At 28.5% G+C, this 26,007-nt stretch overlaps 1 protein-coding gene across 2 annotated transcripts in view; it reads left to right on the forward strand.

Moving 5' to 3' along the window:
- Positions 1 to 26,007, forward strand: part of LOC129751377 (uncharacterized) — a 508,402-nt gene that overhangs the window by 251,879 nt on the left and 230,516 nt on the right. For both annotated transcript variants that reach the window (XM_055746844.1, XM_055746845.1), the window contains exons 3-4: positions 14,274 to 14,463; positions 21,239 to 21,375. In XM_055746844.1, coding sequence (XP_055602819.1) covers positions 14,274 to 14,463; positions 21,239 to 21,375 — 327 coding nt within the window. The remainder of the gene's footprint in view (positions 1 to 14,273; positions 14,464 to 21,238; positions 21,376 to 26,007) is intronic.

Below are 26,007 nucleotides of genomic sequence, written 5' to 3' on the forward strand. Positions count from 1 at the left end.
AAATGTTAATTTATTACAAATATTACCTATCGAAAATTCCTGAAAATTATTTTTTTGGCACTTTAGCTTGATATCAGGAAGAATTTTATTTCAAAAGATCAACTGTAACTTCGATCACTGAGCACCTTATTTAAAGAATTTAGTAGAAATTTTTAAAAGATCCCGAGCGCTGATCCCAAATAAATATACTTTTTTTTCTATCAGCTACTGTTTCGAGATAACTTTTGAAGAGATAAAAAATTTATAAAATATATTTGTGAACATTACATAGATTTCGAAAATAAAGGCAATGATAAAATTTCTCGAACACCAAGAGTTGTTTTGACTACTGAGAAAACAGTAAAGAAACTCATGTTTTTTTGACATTTTTTCCAGTTCTGCATATTTTGAGAATTTGAACGAATTTGTATGTTTTAAGCGAATGGAATTTTTGAAGTTTTTCAAAGCATAAGTCAAATCGTTATGTGTCTTCAAGAAAGGTGTTTAATGGGTTCTTAAATACTCGAAAATACTTTCTTGGACGATGTCAGAAAAAGTTGTTATCTTAAAAATTGAAATTTCTAAAAATAGTAGAATTTAATTTTTTCAATGCTTTGTATTTCGGAAACTAAAATATTTGGAAAAGATATGAATTCTTGAAGCTGAAGAATAGTATATGAATTCAAAATCTGTATTTATTCTCATGCAGATTGTTCAGTTTATCAGTTACCAACGTAGATTTATTTAAAACTGATCAACTTTATAAAGGTTATTTGAAACAAACCTGGGGTATTTTTTTATAAAAAAAATTGATTTAAATCCATTTTTTTCTGATGGAACTTGTTTATTTTGTTTCAGTTTTTTTCACTTAATTTTCTGCAATTAGTTTAAATTTTAGTTTATACGAAATTTTAATTTTGATTATAATTTCGTTTTTGGAACGCCATGTTTTTGGAATATTGTAATTTTTGCTGCCTTAAATGAATTTGCGCGCAATATTCTATCAGAGAGTTAGGAATTAAATTTTTAATAATTTTAAATAAAATACCTCCCAGCAATATTCTCCCAGCATTATCCTTCATTGAAACGATTTTTGTTGTTGAATAGCTTGATTTTATTCTTGAAACAAATAATAACATGCATTTAATGATCCACTTTGAGCCAGAGAATTGTTCAGTGATCTCCTTCAGTATTGGGAGTTTTTTTTTTGCAGTGTGTGAGAACCAAATATTCAAAAAAAAACAAAGCGTTTTTTCATGCAAAATTTGAAATCAAAATAAGATACCTAAATCTTATTTGGAAAATCGGCAAAAATCCTGTCGCTCTTTTAGACCAAAAAGAAAACAATTTTAAATTAAAGAGTTTTTGAAATTCGAGAAAATTTGCAATTCGACCTACTCTCTTGTACACTCTTCTTAGAATTTTGTGATTATGATGTTAATCTCTCAACAAATTTAAGATGATATCTGAGTAGCTGGGTTAACGATTCTAAAAAAATAATGTTAACAAAGCTTGTATTTGAGTTGAATCCAAAATATTATTTTTGCGAATCAGTACAAAAATATTAAAATATTCTGCTCCAAATCTTATTGCTTTCCTTTCACCAGAGGTTTCCAGACTCGCTTGGAAAACCTTTGATGTGATTTTCTCAAAAAATACAATCTTCAACTTTTCCCTTCAAACTGATACTCGCATATTTATGTTAACTTTGGACAAGTGCTTCCGATCCAATTTGACGAGCGCACATGCAACGTCGCCTCCGTCATCGTCTTGTTTACGAAACAGCTCACTTCTGTGAAAGCTTTTTTCCCCCGGTTCTGACTGACAAGACAAAATAATGTCGGTGATCACTCACGAGAATGTCTGGAACAAACTCGACGCGCAGTGTTCTTCTTTCGACTAACATAACATGTTCAACATATGTACATATTCTTCTACAACATAGAAGGTGCACGACATGGCAACAGTTTTTTCTTTGCTGCTTCTGCTCCACTTTGCTGCCGTAGCTTAAATTACAAACTTTTACTTTTTTCGAGTGGTTGAAAAAAAAAAAAGATGGAGGAAAATCATTCCGGATATGAGCACATGTAAGCTCCACATGAGAGCTTCCGTTCGTTGCACGAAATCGCTCTGATCCAAACCGGAGCCAGTCATCATCATCTTGTTGGCGGCCGAGGCAGGATGAACCTCTTCTCGGAATTCTAGCAAAATGGATTTTTGATGAAGCACAGCATCTGCTGCTGTCAGCTTTGCTAGAAAGTATTTTTGATTTATTGTTCATATAAAAATCCATTTGATAAGCAATATGTTGAATGAAATTGGTTTGCAACAAACTTCAAACTGTATTTAAAACAAAAAAACTAAAGCCCTTTAAGAAGACTCCAGTTAAAGTGGCACTATTCAGCAATCACCATCCAGACAATTATCCAATTTGCAGCTAAACAAGTTCATTATCCTATTTGGGGCTGACATAACGAACTTCCAACATGCTACCTAGTTATGTATGTAAGTATAAGTCTCGGTTACGGTTTATGGTTTGTAGCAGCTAACTTTCCTTCCGGGAAGCCTACAGCGATTTCCTTAGCCAAAATCATAGGGAGGCAACTTCCGTTTTACGAATATTGTTTTCTTTAAGTTTATCTTTCTTTTTTTTAGTAATTTTAAATTGAGGTTTGATTTAAACATTTCTAAGACATTGAATTTTAAATTAAAATTGAAATAAAACATTTGAGAGATTATGGTATTTGCTCAGTTCACTGAAGACAATTCAAGGTTACAAAAAAGCAAAACTCCTTCCTGGGAGAAGGTAACCCAAACGTGAATCTTGGAATTGAAAAAGAAACCCAGATTAAAAAAAAATCTCATGATATAAATTACCATTCCAGACTTTATCGGAAACGTTCGTGTTTTCCGCCATACACGTCGGGTGCCATTTAAGATACTGTTTGTTAGAAGGAATGTGTAGTTTTATTACTTCACTGTAGAAGGGTCCCTACCAAAGGAAGCAAAAAGAAAACAAAATCCAGAAGGGTGGTTGAAAAGAAGGGAAAACCTTACCCGGACCGGTTATAGAAGTAATTTGTCTTTTCCTCCAACCTCTTTGACTGCTTTTTCGACCTTCTGTTGGCCCTATCGGTGGATCCAAATCAAATTGCTGTCTCCAATTGATTAGATGGGACGCGAATTGGGAAGTGCTATAATTTTTACGCCTTCAGATTCTTTCGTCGATCAATTTTGTTTGAACTGATGCTTAAATTCTTAATCCTAATTTCACAGAAAACATAAAAATGCATTAGAAATGATTGTTCAAGTCATTGACTATTTAAATCTTAATCGCAATTCCTACCAAATAAGTAAACGATCGTAAAAATGGTTACTTGAAGGCGGTTTGAATCGGTAATGATGAAAAGTTCACCGTGTTTGCAGATTCTGAAGACGATTTCAGTTCATTCATTCTTCTGCGGGCGCTTCGAGTGAGAAAATAGCCTTGTTGCTCTCATAACGACCAGCAGTGCAATCTGATATATGAAAAAAATTTAGATGTGTTCGACTTAATAGACCAATGAGAGAAGCAGGAAATTTTGTCACCGGCAACTGTTTGCAGGGTTGCCAACATTTCTTTTCAAAATTCAGTAAACTTTGAGTATTAAAATCAGGATAAATCAACATAATATAAAAAGCCGAAATGCTGACATTTTGTCTTTCTTACAAAAAAGGTTTTGTTTATCGATTATGGTGATATCATAAATAATATGTAGGTTTCCAGACCCCCTTTATCTGTAATTTATCGATTCATCACGATGAAGAAAAGGGATAGGCTTAAAAGTGGAATGTGTGAACATGTGGGAAAATTCTGCCTTTAAAAAGGTATTAATCAACCGAATTTTCAAGAAATTAGAAGAATCACTCTACGTCTTCCCAGAAATGATGGTACACAAAAATCAATAAAGCAAATATCCACATTTATTATATTTAATAATTTCAAGTTCTCCAGATGAATACCTTGTTTGATGATGTTGATGATGATGATGGTAAACTCTTGCTTAAAGATTTCTGTGAACAAAGTAACTAATTTCAGCCGCAGAAGGATGGGTCATATTCCATAGGTTCCATTATCAACAAGGAGCACTTTTTTAGCTAGTGCTTCCACCGCAATGCCCTTCGGAGCGTATGGTACTGGTGATCCACGCTTCTTCTTTCTCTTTGTTCCTGACGTCTCTGCGTTCTCTGCTCCACAGAAGGCCCGACCACTTTATGTTTTTAATTATTTTAATGTTTCTATGTTAACATAATTAAAAGCATGAACGAAGACAAGATGAATAATAACATGTTTTTATTACTCTTCGGGACTCAGACTTAAGTTCTGGCTGTGGAAGTACGATAAGTGATTAGTGATTAATGAATTAGAAGAATCACCCTACGTCCTCGAGCACACTAGTACTGATGTTGATGTAAAAAATTAAAGGAGAACAGCCCGAGGGCCAAAGAAATTGAATAAAGGCAATATTTCATTTTTTTCGAAAAATTTTTTTTATAAGTAACTAGCTGATTTTACCCAGCCTTGCTCGGGTTCACATAAAATATAAATCAAAATGAGTCGTTTGGCTTTGAAATTTTGAAAGCTTTTTGTTCATCATCATAACAAATTTGACAATGTTGGGCCTTGTAAGCTTTGTAAGTTTAAATAGTCTTCTTAAAGTTTTCATTGGGATTATTACCAAAGTTTATCGTTTTCATAATAGGTTTGCTAATAGAAATTTGAAATAATTTCCCTTAAATCAAAACTTATCTATTAGATCATTAGATTATTTATTAGATTTATTAGATTATGAGATTATTTTTGTTCGAGTGTTTATTCATTCTATCACGTTAAACATTTTAATCTGAGATTTCCAGGTTGCCCAGATTCTTCCGGACTTGCCTGCACATTTGACTCAAAATTTGAGGAAGGCTCGGTCCGGCCCGGTTCCCCGAATTTCGTTAGAAAATGCCCGGATGTATTCATTTCTTTTTTAAAATGTAACATTTAACTAAAATTTAATCATTATAATTTTAATTTTCACGTCAAAAAAAAAATTAGTTGCTGTTTTATTCAAATAATCGTGACTTGTGTTTTGAAGCTTGATATACAATTTAAAATCTGCTGATGAGGTTTGATGAAAAAAAATTTCGTTATTTTTACTATGCATAACTCTGCGGGTTTGACCAAGTTTTTCCAGATATTGCCGGATATCGGATTGAACATTTTGAAATCAAATGCTGGATTTTGCCAGGTTTTCCAATAAAATTGGCTGGAATTGTCCGGTCCTAATACGTCCAGAAAAATATCTGGCATTCTTATTTCACAACCACCGTTTTTAAGGAAGTTTGAAATTATTTAACCTTTTTTATCATCAAATGATAACAATGTTTTTTTTTATTTTTACCATGTATTATCTAGTGAAAACTTAGAATATTTGGCTTGTAAACATATGTGAATGACCTCTTTTCAAGATTGATGATCTCCCCGTAGAATGATATCTATTAAGTTTAATTTTTATTTTAAAAATTACTGAATAGATATCTTCATCATTCATGAAATGTACGTTTAATTGTCCTATCGCTATTGTAAATTCAATTCCTACACATCAATCTAAGTGATGAGATCCCAGCCTTGAACTTATTATGAAGAATTCCAAAAAATTAAATGAATCGCGAAAAAATTAAAACCAAGAAACACCGAAATTCAGCATCGTATATCTCAAAATTCATTGGACAAAAAGTGATAAGTTTAGTTTATTTGAGCCACCGAAAGTGTTGTGTTCAATTTTGTAGAGTTTCATGATTAATTTTATATCATTTGAGTTTGTTCCTTACTGCCTTAGCAATTGATAAACTAGCATGAAGGTGTTTTGTATCTTTAACGAACAAGAAAATTCGTTAAAACCGTCAAAAAAGAGATTGATCAATGTCTTCCCAAAGTATCGAATTCTAAACAAAGCCGAATTCAATTTTTAAATAAAATTTATAGTAGGTCTAATAGAATTCTGCAACCATGCTTAACGTTGATAGGAGTCCAGTACTGGTTTATAAAATATAAAACATACCACATTCCCCTTTACAGAAAAAAAAAATCGGAAAATATTGAAAAAAGTGATCAATCTTTCTCCGGATTACGGTACTTAAATTTCTCACTTTTTACGACTCACTTGTTAGAAATGGTGTTTGAACTCCAAACTTCATAAAATGGTTCAGATTTCACTAAACATTTAGTTAAAACTGAAATTCAAAGCTAGATCAGAATGAAAATTAGAATAAATATTAATAGCAAAATTGAGAGCATAGGAAACTTATATATTTGATAGATACAGTTGAGTCTGCCTTTCATATTTTTGTGAAACATGCGCTGTGATAACTTCACTACAAAAAATAGCTGCAGTAAAAATTTCTTTTGAAAAAATCTGTTTGTAGTATTTTGAGCATCAAATGAAGCTACTGTTCAAAATTTTTCTACAGTAATTGAAACAATTTTAGCAGTTGATCGATTGAAATGTACGATTTTTAGGATGAATTCTAAAATTCAAAAAATACATCTTAATATTAAGAGCTTACAACATCGGGAACCTACAAGATAGCAATTGCTCAGAGTTGTCAGCAACGAATCAGAATAAAAAAAATGCACCACTTCGAAAGAACTGTGGAATTGGCTAGAAAATGTTCTGAGAAATAATTTGAAGTTGACCATTGAAAAACCTGAAGATTTGTTAAGTTTGAGGTTAAATAGTAACGATAGATTCTTGAAAACAGGCGTATGGTAGGTTATTCGTACGATTAGTTTTATGATCACTAGAAGTAGCATGTTTGAGTTGAGGAACGAAATTATCGAATGGAGATGGAAGAATGAGGAGTAAGTAGTAAAATAATTTGGAAATAGGTTGTTTTAAATGGTTTAAATGTATTTGTGTGAACTGGTTATATTTTAGCTTTAAGAAAAAAAATTCAACCATAAAAAACGTGCAACATTAAGACTAACGTGAAAACAAATGATATTGTCTGAGTATCAATTATGAGATACGTTACAAAGTTAGCAAAATGGAAAGTTTTGGACAAATTGTACAATTTTAACGGTTGAAAAACAAGCGGCACACGGTGTGTTTCTAGAAGATGTAAAAAAGAAAAAAAAATAGTATTTTTTTCTATTTTTTCAGAAATTGGAAATTTAGCCTTTCCTGAGATATTTCCAAGCAAAATTAAAATATTTGGTCGGTGAGTCCCCATACGATTTATTTTTTTGAATATTTATAGTCTATATTTATAAATTTTCAATTTGAAATATTATTTCAGTGCAATGGAATTGCAATGGTTTTCTACAAAAATTTATTTCTTTCTCATTTTTATTCAAGCTTTTGTCATTTCAACGCCTAGAAAGATAAGTGAGTTGAACTGAAAAACTAATAATATGAAATTTTTTCTTTAAAATTACTAATTTGGAATATCTTCGTTAAAGTCGGTGTTATCCACATGTCACTTAAATTTATATTCATATTTGTATAAATTGGAAAACTAATTCTTGTTTAATGAAATTTTAAGATACATGATTATAACAGTCCAATATAATTTGATTGGTTTCGAAGGAAATATTAAAAAAATCTTTTTTTAAACTTGTTCTTTGACTAAATTCCACAATATTTGTATAATCAGATGGATAGGAATACGCATTTTAGAAAAAAAAATACAATTTTTGATGATATCACTCGTCCATGGTATTTTTCAATTTCTTTTACTTCAGATTAAAATATAAACAAATCTCAGCTGACCAGTTTCCAATAGAATTTAAAATATACAATTTAGTTAGAAGTAAAAGTAATTGCACATAAATTCATACATCTTCGGCTACATTAGATCAATTTCAAATTCCTTTTTCTCATATTCAAGGTGAAAAATGCTCTATCAATCATCTGATTTTAATTTTTGCGTAAGAATTTAAATAGGTACTGTTGATATTTTTGAATTAATGAATTAAAAGCGAAACACTAATTTTTGTCAATATTTTTGCCAACAATACTGTTGATTTTTGTAAATTAATGATCGACAAATATATAGAAATGCAGTGTTTCCACAGTCAGTCAATCTAAAGTTGATGGATTCAAATGGATTAAAATTAATCCAGATAATTCTAATACTTTCAGATAATTTTACCCTCTCAGACTGCAAACAGGATTTGCCAGCGGATTTTTAAGTTTTAGGATTCTGCAGTTTTGGGATTTTTATGCAATTTACTTCGTTTTAATAGCTCTGTAACTAGTTAAAAATAATTAACAATTTTTTTTTATGATTATTGAGCTACCAGTTCAATTTAAAAATGTTAAAAGTTTGAACTAAGAGAATTAGCACCTCTGAAATTAAAAAACACTTAAAACATATGTTTATTTTTAAAGATTTCAAGAAGAAAATTTTCATAAAAAAATTTGTATGGGGTCACCGACCAAATATTTTAATTTTTAGTGGTAATGAACTGGAAAAAGCTCTACTTTCTACCCATGCAAAAATAAGCACTACTGTTTTTTTCTCTTTAAGTCCTTCTACGAAATACACCATGGGAATACAGCACTTTGAAACGATGAGTGTTAAATTGATACTTAAGATCCCTTAAGGGTTCTTTTTTGTCAGAGCTTTCTGTGAGTATCCATAAATAGTAATGATGAAAAATAATAGTTATCATGAATTTATTGGGGGTCTATGAAGCATTTTTTTTGGATTTGGCTGTGCCTGATAAAAGTTACAAGCCACTTAACTTCCAATAATGTCATAATTACGCGTTAGAACGGATTAGGGTTGAGATATACATCATTTTGCTGATTGAAACATATTATTTTCCAAAACATAAAAAATTAGGCAAAATCAGACAAAATCAGGCTTATTTCCAAAAATTGGGAAAAAAATGGTGGCTTATCAGGTTATCAGGATGAACCTAAAAAAATCCTGAAAAATCAGACACATTGGCATCCGTGACTGTGTGCATTCGTTGAGAGCTAAATATTTCGCTCTCGCGTACGGCACGGTGTCTCTGAAAGAACATGTTTGAACCATTTGAAAGCTTGGAAAGTTACAGATATCAAAGTGACAAAAAATGAAAGAAAAGAGTTATAAGGTCACAATCAGATGTCAAAAAAATTTCATATTTAAAATCTAATAAAACTTCTCATCACTGAATGTACCAAGGCCAAAAGAAGTTCCAAGGCCAAATTTTTTATTTCAAAAAACCCTCACATCACTGATTGTACCAAAGCATAAAATAGTATACTTAAATTTTTATTTAAAGAAAATTAGGATACTATTTTTGGCCTTGTTAGAATCATCAGAAGATTTACTAGATTTTTTATATTAAATTTTTGTGATAAATTTTGCGACATTATAACTCTTTTCTTTCTACTTTCATCACTTTGATGTCTGTAACAAAGTTGTAGCCAGTTAATTTTCCTATTAGAGATTAGATATGATAAGACAAGGTTAAACAAATTTAAAAAAATATATGTTCTAGACCTTCCGATGGATCATTTCAAATTTGGGCTCAAATTAAAAGGGGAATGTCCTAGCTTTTGAATGGTGCAAAAATAAGCGATGATCATTTTAGATAACGGAAACTGTCTTTTCAGATGCACCGTGCCGTACCAGTGATGCCACAGATCGGTATTTTGAAATTGTGTCCTGACACCTAATATAATGATTGTAAATAAAGTAAGGTTGCCAAAATTTTTTCAGCACGTATCCGTGCCGGACAAACCGGGCAATTTTTATATAAAAACCTGGAAAAATCCGGGCATTCGATTTCAAATTGACGACCATAAATCCGGGCAATATCTGGGCAAATTTTGTAAAAACTAAAAAATTCTTCAGCAAAAATCAAGAAAAAAAATGAAAAAAAAAATTGTTTTCATCAAAACTCAACGATAGACATTGAACCGTATTTTAGTCTTCCAAAAAAATCTTTCATGATTATTTTTATATAATTTGCTCAAAAAATTTCGTTTTGGCAGTGTTTGTTGTTTTTTTTTTGTTTTATTTGCCAAATAAAGTGAATAAATGTGAACAAAATCCAGGCATTTTTCAATGAAATCCGAGTAACCGGGCCGGGCAGGACTGTTCTTGAATTTAGTATTAAATATCCGGGCAAACCCGGATAAAACCCGGCAATCTGGCAACCTTATTGTAAAGTAAGGCTGCCAGAACTTTTCAAGCACGTACCCAGATCGGACAAAACTTGGCAAAATCTGGGCATTTGATTTAAAAATACTGATAAAAAATCCGAGCGATATCCGGGCAATGATCAAAACCCAGGAATTATTCAACAGAAATTAAGAAAAAAATGATTTTTTTTAATCAGCAGTTTTCAAATGGTGTTTAAGGCTATAAAAAACTTTTCATGATTATTTTTTATAAAACTTGCTCTAAAGGCTTCGCCTTTGGACATATAAAAAAATATTTTACTACACAACTTGTTTATTTAGTTTGTTATGGTAAATAAAGTGAATAAATCCGGGCCAAATATGGACTTTTTTCAATGAAATCTGGGCAACCGGGCCGTACCGGACTTTTGTCAAATTTTGTATTAATAGCCCGTGCAAACCCGGATAAAGCCGGGCAATCTGGCAACCTTGTTGTAGAGTGTTTAAATGTTTAAAATGGTTTATTCAAACTTATAAATCAATGTTTTACATAAATTTGATAAGGATTATCTAATATAAAGAGTATGGGGAAGTTTCCTATTAGATCGTGGCAAATGGAGTTGAAATAAGGCTTGAGGTGAGACAGGTATTTCAACTCAGTGATCAGTATGATCTTGCCTTTAAATAAACCATTGAAAATAGAAAAAATCTTTGAAATAATAAAACGCTCTAGACCCCCTGAGGTATTATTTTAAGTTTGGGCTCAAATAAAAGGGGAAAGTCCCAGCTTTCAAATGGTGCAAAAATTAGGGATGCTTAATTTTAAAAATTAAAGTTCGCTCCCAGAGACACCGTTACGGATAAGATGTCGAATATCGTCCAATTCATATAGTTCATTTTGTTTTAGCTAGAAGCTTGAAATATGTATATATATTGCCTCAATTTTGGCAGATAAATGCTGGATTTTCGAATTCTTACGATCATTCTATAATGCATATGCAACGAATAGCAAGATTATTGAAACATAAACCTACAAAAATGTTTTCTGGGATTGTTGCGGGTTGAGTTGAACTGCCTTCCATGCTTAAAAAAAGCTTCATTCATTACACTTGAACTTGGTTATAAAAAAAAATAACATAGTGACGGTTTTCGATAAAGTGGTTTAGCAGCAAATTTCTTTCAGAGAATTCATAGATTGGCACGAACACGTGTTTAGTCAAGACACAATTTTCCTGTATGTTTGGAAAACGTTCCGCTATTAAGCCTACCCCCATTCTGAAACGTTACATTCAAATTTTACAAAAAAAAATCTTGGATGAGTTTAAACCCAAACGACTTTTTTCAGACCTCAGGAGATAAGAAATTCTAAAATTATCTCAAATCGACTCAGTATTTTAATCAAAAATAGACGTTACCAATAGACTGAGTAGATTTGAAGTAATTTTTGAGTTCCTCAAACCCTTTGGTCTTAAATACTTTGTTTTGGTTCCAAACTCATCCATTATTTTTTGCAAAATTTTAAAGTAACGTTTACATGGGAAAATTTGAACTTTAATGTTGGAATGGAAAAATTGAATATTTGGTTCAGAAAAATCAACATAATTTTTCATTCTTCTGTGGAACCGCGCCTGCTGTTTTTGGTGGTGTCAATTCAAAAATATTTTTAAGAATTTTTCCGTTGAAAATTTTTGCCGAAGATCGTAACTTTGTATCATATTAGAAAACATAGTTTTTAGCTGTTGAAATGGTGTATGCCTTTTGGCATTGAAATACAATCAATTCAACTGGAATCACTGCTGGTGCCTAGAGAAGAATTGCATGACTACTTTTCCAGCAATACTTCTATATTCAGCGGCAGTGATGTCAGGTTGATTGATTGTTTTACAATTGCAAAAAACAAACATCTTTTCAACAGCCCAAAACTTTTTTGCCTGAGAATATACAAAGGTACGGTCTTGAACAAAGTTGTTAAGCGGGTGTTTCTTTAAATGTTTTAAAAAATTGGAACCAGCAAAGCTTACAGGCTAATTTGCACAGAAGAAAAAGAATGATGTTGATTTTTTCATAACAAAATATTCAATTTCGCTATAAAAAAAAATTAAAGTTTAAGCACAGGTTTAAGTTTACTCATGAAAATGAATATTAAAAAAATCTGCATAAAATCATGAATGAGTTCTGAAACAAAACTAAGCTTTTTCGACTCTAGTGTCCGAGAAATTATAAAATGACAGCAAATCGACTGAGTTCAATAACCAAGTCACATTGAAAACAAAAAACATTGAAAATATCAAGCGTATAATGTCCCAAATAAAAGACTTCTTTCCGTAATATGCCGATCAGGAAAGCATATCAAAATAATCACTCAAACTTATCTCAACGAGATATTAATATCTTATTCAGATATTTGTCGTTTTTGTCTTTTCAAAAAAAAAAATAATAATAATTTCATCACCTTTTGACACAAACAGTTGCATTACAACTGCATCGGAGACTTTTATGGGAATTTGAAGCTCTCATTCCAATGCAATGCTTCAAGTCTGGTTCAAAACTCTTTGTTGTGTCTAAATTTTTCAAGAATTGTGCAAGCTTCAAATAATACTTGAAAGATTGGAAACAAAGTAAAAAAACAAGGCCGGAACAAATATCAAATTCTTTTTTCGTTATTCTCCACCCATTTCGTTTTTTTCCAAAAAATCCGAAGGGGGACTTAATCAAATTTAAATTTTTTATTGAAAAATTTGAATTCTCGGTAATAAAAACAGTTGAAAGAGCAAAAGCCAATTTGTGAAAGATGGGAATGGTATCTCTTTATGTATTCGAGATTTTTCCAAATTTTCGAATTAAAAAACTCAATTTTTCGTTTTGTTCTACTTTTTAAATGGACATTGGTTTCAAGTCAATTGTAATTTTGTGCATCTTGTTATAAATAATCTATTGAAAACTTGGATTGTTGATTGCTATCCCACCCTCCCTTCGTAATGTTTCATCACCAAGTGACAAAAGAATGAAATTTGTTGCAGACTAATTTAGTTATTTGTCACTTTATATTGGTCAACAATCTGTCTGATTCACGGTGTCTTTTTTGGGACCTTTATGCATCCCTGAAAATTTGCCACATTAAAGAGGAGGCTCTCCCCTATTCAACGCACTATTTAGGAAAAAAAATCGATATGGCGGTCTAGAACAACTTTTTTTGTTGAAGATTTGCGAACAAAATTTACAAGTTTTCATCAATAATTTTTTCCTAAGGATTTTAAATTCAATATTTTTAAACTGGAATGTATTGAGATTCTTTTCAAAAAAATAACAACAATTTCAAAAATAACCTAGGGAATTCAAAAATTACCCAAAATCAATTAGGTTCACTGTATACAAAAGAATGGGGTAAGCACTGTACTGAAATAAATTTTGAAATGGTAGATTTAAGCCAAAAATGTCTTTTGATTGGTTTCAGAATCGATAATGATTCTTCAACAGTTCAATTCACCAGACCGATGTGATTGATTTGTCCAGGACTGTAAATATTTGTCACAGTAAATTCCAAACCAATTCAATTTGCTGCGGTCGTTTGACAAAATCGATTCAATTAGTCTGTTTCCACCCAGTGTATTTCAGTTTCGGTTTCCGATTTTTTTTTATATTAGAACACAAATTTCTGTTCGGTTCCATTGAAAATTTCTCACCAGCTGGCCTTTTCTAATTCTGCTTATCCTCGATTTGTATGAATGAATGCATGAGTATTTATATGTGCAGGCGTACGATTATATTAATAAATGCATGTCCGGAACTGACCTTTCCGCAAAGGCATCAGCAGTAGGATGCAGTGTGTTATTTCATTCAAATGAGACCGATAATTAGAATTTATAATTGGATCCCGATGACAGTCTGCTTTTGTGAGTCGGCTAGCAGGAATTGTTTTGAACTTTTCCGGGAAAATGCACTCCCGGAAATTGTCCAAACCAAATGGGTCCTGTCAGCTCCAGCGACAGTCTCTTATTTTGTGCGTGGATTCGGTTCGAATTGGTCAGCGATTAAATTTTCCCCCTCAAATTGAATCCATTTGTTAAACAACCGCGTCTCGACAGGGAATATTGTTTTCTACTGTTTTCTAATCAATTTGTGTGCGTTTCTCCAAATTTCCATTTGCAGATGAATATGAAAGCAATACAGTGCTCCCTGGTGGCTGCCCTGGCTTTGAAGCTGGCTGGGCTTCTGGTGTATGCCTGCAAAATTTCGGAACATCCCTGCAAAGGTGGGGCTTTCTGTGTGCCGTTGGATAAATTCTGCGACGGAAAGGACGATTGTGGGGATGGCAGCGACGAGCCCAAACAGTGTACAGGTAAGTTAAAATTTTGACAATATTTATCCTAGAATTATTAAATTTGGACAAATATTTAAAACTTCTTAAAATTTCAAAAAAAATTAAATTAAGTTTTTGACAATTTGGACAATTTTGACAATTTTGCAAATTTTGACAATTTTGACAATTTTGACAATTTTGACAATTTTGACAATTTTGACAATTTTGACAATTTTGACAATTTTGACAATTTTGACAATTTTGACAATTTTGACAATTTTGACAATTTTGACAATTTTGACAATTTTGACAATTTTGACAATTTTGACAATTTTGACAATTTTGACAATTTTGACAATTTTGACAATTTTGACAATTTTGACAATTTTGACAATTTTGACAATTTTGACAATTTTGACAATTTTGACAATTTTGACAATTTGGACAATTTTGACAATTTTGACAATTTTAACAATTTTGATAATTTTGACAATTTTGACAATTTTGACAATTTTGACAATTTTGACAATTTTGACAATTTTGACAATTTTGACAATTTTGACAATTTTGACAATTTTGACAATTTTGTTACAATTTTGACAATTTTGTTACAATTTTGACAATTTTGACAATTTTGACAATTTTGACAATTTTGACAATTTTGACAATTTTGACAATTTTGACAATTTTGACAATTTTGACAATTTTGACAATTTTGACAATTTTGACAATTTTGACAATTTTGACAATTTTGACAATTTTGACAATTTTGACAATTTTGACAATTTTGACAATTTTGACAATTTTGACAATTTTGACAATTTTGACAATTTTGACAATTTTGACAATTTTGACAATTTTGACAATTTTGACAATTTTGACAATTTTGACAATTTTGACAATTTTGACAATTTTGACAATTTTGACAATTTTGACAATTTTGACAATTTTGACAATTTTGACAATTTTGACAATTTTGACAATTTTGACAATTTTGACAATTTTAACAATTTTGACAATTTTTACAATTTTTACAATTTTGACAATTTTGACAATTTTGACAATTTTGACAATTTTGACAATTTTGACAATTTTGACAATTTTGACAATTTTGACAATTTTTACAATTTTTACAATTTTGACAATTTTGACAATTTTGACAATTTTGACAATTTTGACTATTTTGACAATTTTGACAATTTTGACAATTTTGACAATTTTGACAATTTTTACAATTTTTACAATTTTGACAATTTTGACAATTTTGACAAAAATTACAAAAATTACAAAAATTACAAAAATTACAAAAATTACAAAAATTACAAAAATAACAAAAATTACAAAAATTACAAAAATTACAAAAATTACAAAAATTACAAAAATTACAAAAATGACAAAAATTACAAAAATTACAAAAATTACAAAAATTACAAAAATTACAAAAATTACAAAAATTACAAAAATTACAAAAATAACAAAAATTACAAAAATTACAAAAATTACAAAAATTACAAAAATTACAAAAATTACAAAAATTACAAAAATTAAAAAATTACAAAAATTACAAAAATTACAAAAATTGCAAAAATTACAAAAATTACAAGAATTACAAAAATTACAAAAATGACAAAAATGACAAAAATGACAAAAATGACAAAAATGACAAAAATGACAAAAATGACAAAAATGACAAAAATGACAAAAATGACAAAAATGACAAAAATGACAAAAATGACAAAAATGACAAAAATGACAAAAATGACAAAAATGACAAAAATGACAAAAATGACAAAAATGACAAAAATGACAAAAATGACAAAAATGACAAAAATGACAAAAATGACAAAAATGACAAAAATGACAAAAATGACAAAAATGACAAAAATGACAAAAATGACAAAAATGACAAAAATGACAAAAATGACAAAAATGACAAAAATGAAAAAAATGACAAAAATGACAAAAATGACAAAAATGACAAAAATGACAAAAATGACAAAAATGACAAAAATGACAAAAATGACAAAAATGACAAAAATGACAAAAATGACAAAAATGACAAAAATGACAAAAATGACAAAAATGACAAAAATGACAAAAATGACAAAAATGACAAAAATGACAAAAATGACAAAAATGACAAAAATGACAAAAATGACAAAAATGACAAAAATGACAAAAATGACAAAAATGACAAAAATGACAAAAATGACAAAAATGACAAAAATGACAAAAATGACAAAAATGACAAAAATGACAAAAATGACAAAAATAACAAAAATGACAAAAATGACAAAAATGACAAAAATGACAAAAATGACAAAAATGACAAAAATGACAAAAATGACAAAAATGACAAAAATGACAAAAATGACAAAAATGACAAAAATGACAAAAATGACAAAAATGACAAAAATGACAAAAATGACAAAAATGACAAAAATGACAAAAATGACAAAAATGACAAAAATGACAAAAATGACAAAAATGACAAAAATGACAAAAATGACAAAAATGACAAAAATGACAAAAATGACAAAAATGACAAAAATGACAAAAATGACAAAAATGACAAAAATGACAAAAATGACAAAAATGACAAAAATGACAAAAATGACAAAAATGACAAAAATGACAAAAATGACAAAAATGACAAAAATGACAAAAATGACAAAAATGACAAAAATGACAAAAATGACAAAAATGACAAAAATGACAAAAATGACAAAAATGACAAAAATGACAAAAATGACAAAAATGACAAAAATGACAAAAATGACAAAAATGACAAAAATGACAAAAATGACAAAAATGACAAAAATGACAAAAATGACAAAAATGACAAAAATGACAAAAATGACAAAAATGACAAAAATGACAAAAATGACAAAAATGACAAAAATGACAAAAATGACAAAAATGACAAAAATGACAAAAATGACAAAAATGACAAAAATGACAAAAATGACAAAAATGACAAAAATGACAAAAATGACAAAAATGACAAAAATGACAAAAATGACAAAAATGACAAAAATGACAAAAATGACAAAAATGACAAAAATGACAAAAATGACAAAAATGACAAAAATGACAAAAATGACAAAAATGACAAAAATGACCAAAATGACAAAAATGACAAAAATGACAAAAATGACAAAAATGACAAAAATGACAAAAATGACAAAAATGACAAAAAAGGCAAAAATGACAAAAATGACAAAAATGACAAAAATGACAATAATGACAATAATTACATAAATTACCAAAAATTACAAAAAATTCAAAAATTACAAAAATGACAAAAATGACAAAAATGACAAAAATTACAAAAATTACAAAAATTACAAAAATTACAAAAATTACAAAAATTACAAAAATTACAAAAATTACAAAAATTACAAAAATTACAAAAATTACAAAAATTACAAAAATTACAAAAATTACAAAAATTACAAAAATTACAAAAATTACAAAAATTACAAAAATTACAAAAATTACAAAAATTACAAAAATTACAAAAATTACAAAAATTACAAAAATTACAAAAATTACAAAAATTACAAAAATTACAAAAATTACAAAAATTACAAAAATTACAAAAATTACAAAAATTACAAAAATTACAAAAATTACAAAAATTACAAAAATTACTAAAATTACAAAAATTACAAAAATTACAAAAATTACAAAAATTACAAAAATTACAAAAATTACAAAAATTACAAAAATTACAAAAATTACAAAAATTACAAAAATTACAAAAATTACAAAAATTACAAAAATTACAAAAATTACAAAAATTACAAAAACTACAAAAATTACAAAAATGACAAAAATGACAAAAATGACAAAAATGACAAAAATGACAAAAATGACAAAAATGACAAAAATGACAAAAATGACAAAAATGACAAAAATGACAAAAATGACAAAAATGACAAAAATGACAAAAATGACAAAAATGACAAAAATGACAAAAATGACAAAAATGACAAAAATGACAAAAATGACAAAAATGACAAAAATGACAAAAATGACAAAAATGACAAAAATGACAAAAATGACAAAAATGACAAAAATGACAAAAATGACAAAAATGACAAAAATGACAAAAATGACAAAAATGACAAAAATGACAAAAATGACAAAAATGACAAAAATGACAAAAATGACAAAAATGACAAAAATGACAAAAATGACAAAAATGACAAAAATGACAAAAATGACAAAAATTACAAAAATAACAAAAATTACAAAAATTACAAAAATAACAAAAATTACAAAAATTACAAAAATTACAAAAATTACAAAAATTACAAAATTACAAAAACTACAAAAATTACAAAAATTACAAAAATTACAAAAATTACAAAAATTACAAAAATTACAAAAATTACAAAAATTACAAAAATTACAAAAATTACAAAAATTACAAAAATTACAAAAATTACAAAAATTACAAAAATTACAAAAATTACAAAAATTACAAAAATTACAAAAATGACAAAAATTACAAAAATTACAAAAATTACAAAAATTACAAAAATTACAGAAATTACAAAAATTAAAAAAATTAAAAAAATTAAAAAAATTACAAAAATTACAAAAATTACAAAAATTACAAAAATTACAAAAATTACAAAAATTACAAAAATTACAAAAATTACAAAAATTACAAAAATTACAAAAATTACAAAAATGACAAAAATTACAAAAATTACAAAAATTGCAAAAATTACAAAAATTACAAAAATTACAAAAATTACAAAAATTACAAAAATTACAAAAATTACAAAAATTACAAAAATTACAAAAATTACAAAAATTACAAAAATTACAAAAATTACAAAAATTACAAAAATTACAAAAATTACAAAAATTACAAAAATTACAAAAATTACAAAAATTACAAAAATTACAAAAATTACAAAAATTACAAAAATTACAAAAATTACAAAAATTACAAAAATTACAAAAATTACAAAAATTACAAAAATTACAAAAATTACAAAAATTACAAAAATTACAAAAATTACAAAAATTAAAAATTACAAAAATGACAAAAATTACAAAAGTTACAAAAGTTACAAAAATTACAAAAATTACAAAAATTACAAAAATTACAAAAATTACAAAAATTACAAAAATTACAAAAATTACAAAAATTACAAAAATTACAAAAATTACAAAAAAATAACAAAAATTACAAAAATTACAAAAATTACAAAAATTACAAAAATTACAAAAATTACAAAAATTACAAAAATTACAAAAATTACAAAAATCACAAAAATTACAAAATTACAAACTTTACAAAAATTATTAAATTTTTAAATTTCAAGAATGACAAAGTAGACAAAACAAACATAAATTACAAAAATTTTAAAATGGACATTTAGTTCCACAAGAAAAGAATGACAGAAAAGTTTTACTTTTTTCGTGCAAAAAATACGTTAGAAGTTACGGGAAAATAAAATTTTTGAATGGAACTCAATCTTCTAGTGTTTTTTGGTGGATCGCTTTTTGCAGAGATTTTTTTTTTGTTTTGGTTTAAAAACATATCAGTAAAACTCATTCGTCAATCAAAAAGTCAAACTGTCGTGAATGATTCCAATGAGCCACCAAACAACCTGAGAGCCGGATTATTTCCAACAGCCCCAAACTTAACGCAGACAAGCGATAGAACAATCCGAGTTTTGAAAATGAGAATATTTTTAATCCCCACCCAAAGTTGCTCTCAGTTCTATGCGATAATTAAAATGAGCCGGCCCATCATTCGCTTGTTAGCTCGCATTCATTTTGGTGATGTGGGGGATACTATGGGAATTTTCAAGTTTGTGTTCGTCTTAAGCTTGGGGCTGCCTGGCTCTTCAGGAGTTCACGTGTAGAAATAATTGAAACCAACCGGAAGCAGTTTTCCCCTGGTTGCCAATTTCGTGCATCACCATTCCTTAATTTGATTTCAAAGTTGTCAGGAACAGTTTGTTGATCGAAAAACAAGAACAGTTATTTAGAGCAAAATAATTTGGTGTAAATTTACTCCCGATTGGCAATCAGATGGCAACCCTATCTGCAGGAAATACTTCCAAAAAGCCTAGGGCTTAACGTATCCTCACGCTTCGTGAAAAAAAAAACAAATTCCACTTGTTCTTGAATGCTTATAAGCTGGAAGGTGCGTGTTTATAAACTTTTTTCCCTCTCTGCCCTGACAACATGTTAAGGGTTAGATAGATGAAAATTTGGGGATTATTTTCCAGATTGTTTAAGCTCCAGCTGCCAAATAAATGAGACACAGACAAATTTCCGGAAGTCTCTGGCATATTTAATGCGTTTTTTTTTCTACTTCTTTGCACCCAAAACCCTCTCAACAGTTCAGTTTCCATGAGCACACACACTTTTCAATTAATAAAAGCATCATTATTTCAATCACGTGGCTCAGCCTTCCGGGAATAAAGTCAAAAAATGGCTCGAAATTGGGCAGGAATAATTACGTTTTTTTTCTCGTCTCTCGATTCAACTGCTTCCGTGACGATGATTACGCCCGACGGTGATGAAGATGATGCAGATGATAATTTTAATGACGAGCATCAGGCTGATGACGATGACGATGATGATGATGAAATATTAACTCAGCTGTTGGGAACACTTTATTGAAATCATAATGAGGTGTGCGGTGACCTTATTTACGCTGTGAATTATTCGTTTGTATTGATTTTCTCTGGAAAAATGCTTGGATTACCAGAGGTTCAGCTTATTTTTATCCGAAAAATTCCATCTGATGTGTTTATTTTTATTTTTTTACTGATTTCAGTGTGTAATCGAACCTACTACGGGGACATTGGAAGGACCTACTCGTTGACGGTTCCTCCCCCTCAGTGGAATCGATTGCCGTTCCTGTGTCATTTGACGTTCACCGCTTCCGGCAATGAGCAAGGTGACATTGTTCAGGTAAGTGTGACCAGTAGTTTTAACAGTGAAACTTCATTTTGCGGCATTTTATGGGAAAAATGACTTAAAAACAAATAAAAAATTGAAAAAAATGGATTGTATGTTGGGAAACCAATAAATTTATAACTGCGTTTTAATTTTGAATTTAATTTTTTTATATATTTATCTAAAAATTAATTTAGTTATCCTCAAATTTTTTCAAACTTTTTTCTTTCAATGTACATGAAGAGCCCACAGGCGGATCCACGAAGCAAAATTTTCATAAACAAATCAATTTTCTGCTGTCTGCTGCCTTAGAAATAAGGATTTTTTGGTAAATATCTGGCCTCAAATAATGTTTTACAGCTTTTAAAAAAGTGATTCTTTACATATTGTTATATTTGACCAGTTAAGAATGAAAGAGTTTCGAGAGCCTTTCGTGCTTCGAGAAAAACAAAAACAATTCAAATTGCTGGAAACCAGTTATTTCTTTTAAATCAACCGGATGTATTTTGTATCACACGTATATTTCAATTCAAAATTAATTATTTAATACTGGCTATGCATATAATAAGCGATAAATATTTTTTTTTCCATTTTCCTATAAGAGATAAATTTATCTTCAGAAAAATGATTCTTTTTCAAAAATTCAACCGGTTCTGGGATGGCAGCTTAGTGTCAAAGTGTTTATCATCCGTCACCTGTAAAAAAGAGTTTTGAATAGTATGTTCATGGAATATATACCAATCCAATAAAAACTCACTCTTGACTTGATGTTTGGTTGCTAGAATATAGAGGAAATTAAAAATAATGGTATTATCTAACAAAAATTTGTTAATCAATTTCTTACTCATGAGTCATGACCATCACAGAAATTGGAAAAAATAATACATTATACAAAAACCAGATTCAATGTTTCAAATCAATGTTAGTTCCGGTAAGTTATAAATAAATTATTCAAAAAATGATCCTTATGCATAACTAGACGTTTTGAATTAATATTTTCGAAACACCAGAAAGCGTATGCGAATAAAACCAGATTTTAAACTGGATATGAGAACCAGTGCACAGAAATAGACAACAAAAAAAAAATTCAAAATCAGATTTAAAAACAAATAAAATGAGAATTCCAAAACCAATTTCAGATCAGCTCAGAAATAAATCATGAATATTTTTGTTTAGCAAAATGACAATAATTGTCACAATTTTGTAAAAAAATCTTGAACTTTATTGGCTGACCTATTTTTTTATGTGAAATCAAACGCCGAATCCAAAAATGAAATTAAAAAAAATCTCAATAGAACAGTTTTTGTGTTATGTTCCAAATATAATATTTTTGAAAAATTTAAAAAATACTTGTACTCAGATTCAAATATCTCGGAATGCATAACATGAATTCGTTTTTTTTGCATATTGAAGGTGAGTTAATTTGCTATCGATCATCTAAATATTATTTTCGCGTATGTTTAACAGTATTGTTGATATTATTGACTTTATGATAGAAAAAAAAAGATTAAAAACGCATTTTTCGGGAGATAATTTTAATTTAGCAAAAGCTTTAGATCCGATGATAAGATTTGAAAAATCTGATTTATAATTGCCCTTAAAAATCATTTTAAAAGGAAGATTTCCAGTGGTTATTTATCAAAATTGGTTGAAAATTTTAGGAGGTATGGTTACTTTACCATAACCATAATTTATGCACTTTGAATAATTTAACGAAACGCAGTGTTCTTTATCATAGTGAAGCAAAAATTAAGCATGGTAAATCTCACTCGCTTCAAGTCAAAATCAATTATTAGCTTAATAGAAGGTCACCTGCCAAATTTCAGAGCGATCTGACTATCTGACCATGGGGAGGAGTTGCTTGAGTTTCAAACGTGAATAGGATTTTAAGGTATTTTGCTCGGGAGGAAGAAAAAAATACTGATTTTTCATTTATAACTTTTTTGTTTACTGGCAGATTGCTTGTAATGAATAATTTTCTTAAAGCCAAGATTCATAAAAAATAATTCACTTGAAGACAGCATCCCGATTAAACTTAAAACAAAAAAGTTGTTGCGGTTGAAAATTGTATTTTGTCTAAAAATTGCCGTCTAACACGTTATGAGTAGTTTTTACGTATTGATTTCTATTCATGAATATTCGGCTGAAATTCAATCTTTGAACCGCAATAAGCTTTTTGTTTAAAATCCAATCGGGTTGCAGTCTTCGAGTGAAATATTTGTCTTAGTTTAAGAAAATATTCATAAAAAGAAATTGGCCTATAAAAAAAATTGTTTTTAATGAAAAACCAGTATTTTTTTTCCTCCCGAACAAAATACCTTACAATCCTATTCATGTTTGAGACTCAAGCAACTCCTCCCCATGGTCAGATCGCTCTGAAATTTGGCAAATGACCTTACGGTAAGCAATTGATTAATTAGGACTTGGAGCGAGTGAGATAAACCATGTTGAATTTTTCCTATTCTTTGATAAGTACACCTCGGTTCGTTAAAATATTCAAAAATGCAAAAAAAAAACACTGTAACCACAACTTCTTCAATTTTCAATCGATTTTGATAAATAAGCACTTGGAATCTTTGTTTTGATTTGATAGTTAAGGACAATAGAAAAACAGATTTTTTTTTATATGTCACCTTCGAGTCTGAAATTCTTGCTAAAACAAAATTTTCTATAAAAAAAATGCGCATTTATATTTTTTCTAGCACAAAGTCACTAATATAAACAATACTGTTTATCAAACGCAAGAATAAATTTGAGATAATCAAAATCAATTCCGCTGTGCAGTCAGAAATATTTGAATTTGAGTACAAGTACTTTTTTATTTTTTTTTTTTCAAAATTTCATATTTGGAGCATAATTTCAAAACTTTTCTACTGAGATTTTTCAAATTTCATTTTCGGATTCAGCGCCTGACTTCACATTAAAAATAATCTTCAGTTGACTTAGTTTAAAAAGTGCTGTAAACTAGTGTTAATTATGATTTTAAATTTCTTTTTATTCTTTATAAATTTCCAATTGAAGAATTGAATAAAAATTGCATTTAAAATAATTTTCGGTCAAGTTTGAAACCTTTATTTTTCGATAAGAAAAAAAAATTATCATAAAGAAATCTATTCATAAAACATACATACCAAGATGATAATTGAAATTAATTTTATAAAAGAAGAAAAAAGATTTAAATTCATAAGTACCAAGGATGAGATAAAATTCTTTATTATATTCAATTTCTTGCAGTTTTCAAAATAAACGGCTACAAAAGGTCAAGATTGATTGAAGTTTAGAATAATAACCTTATATATGTTTTTAAAATACAACATGTTCAATTCATTATTCATCACTGACAAAGTACAGATTAAGAAATTGATGATTTCTTGAATGATTAAACACGAAACTGATAAAAATAAAAATTATGAAATCCAAGTTTTGTTGTAAATATTAAAAACACAACGCAAATACTAATTAAGCTAACATAACACATTAAAATAAAGCTGAAAATTTGCTTCATCGAATTATTTTTCGAACTTTTATTTTATTAAAAAATCATGATCGATAGAAAAACGAAGATTAAAAAGAATGAAAATAAGTGAAAAGTTCATAAATTTTCCAGCGCGATAAAAATGTAAAAGTTCTAGCTATGGATATTTAGTCGTCGTCAATTGAATCTTTGAAAAATCATGGAACTAAATTTTTCTTATGAAAAATTTCAATTTATAGCCTTCCAAGATTATGTTTTCAGAACACTAGAACTCAAGGTAGAGTAACAAAGGAAATTAATCGAAAATATTCCAATTTTATTATAAGTTCGTCTAAAATTCGGTTAGTTCATATGAAAATTTTGAATAATAAACAATAAAATTAGGTAAATTTATATGTTAACAAATATAAAATGTTAATTTATTTTATTGGCTTTATCGGTAAAAGTTATATTCTTTTAGAAAGAACATTTCATGATTTGGAAAATGATTTTTTTTCCATAAGGAACAATTTTATGACAAATAATCGTTTCCAATAAAATTCGACTCACTTATTTTCAATATCCATTGAAATTTTTTAAATTTCTATTTTTATTTAAATAACTAACAGTAATCAAGCTCTTCTTTAATTAAAACAAAATAAAAAGATGACAACGATTAGATTTCTTACTTTGAAAAGATTTTTTTCTATAAAAACTATTACCATTTTTACCATTACTATTTTTTAAGTGTCATCATCTCTCCTTAAGGTGATACGAAGATTATAAGTTTAAAAAGATATCAGTTTAATGGAATCGATCTTTGATAACTGATGAACTGACAAATCTACATGAAAAAGTTTCGAATTCGGAATTTGTTCATTAATTAAAGAATATAATTTTGATAATGATGATGATGACGTTGAATGATCCGGAAAAGTAAATTTCTAAGATTTTGAAAAAGTTTGAGTAAATTTTTCAGACGTAATTGAAGGAAATGAAGAATGGTGTTATTTAATTTAACAAACTGGTTGAAGTCTGAAAAACGGATAGATTTTTCTTTCATAAACATATTAAGCACAATTTAATTATTACTTCTTTGAAATTTGTTAAAAAAAATATTTTTTTTGTATTAGAAAAATATAATACATCAATATTCTATTTTTCGCAGCAGTCAGAATTATTTGCGGTCTTGG

The sequence above is a fragment of the Uranotaenia lowii genome, chromosome 3, assembly GCF_029784155.1.
Source record: "Uranotaenia lowii strain MFRU-FL chromosome 3, ASM2978415v1, whole genome shotgun sequence".
Lineage (NCBI taxonomy): Eukaryota > Metazoa > Arthropoda > Insecta > Diptera > Culicidae > Uranotaenia > Uranotaenia lowii.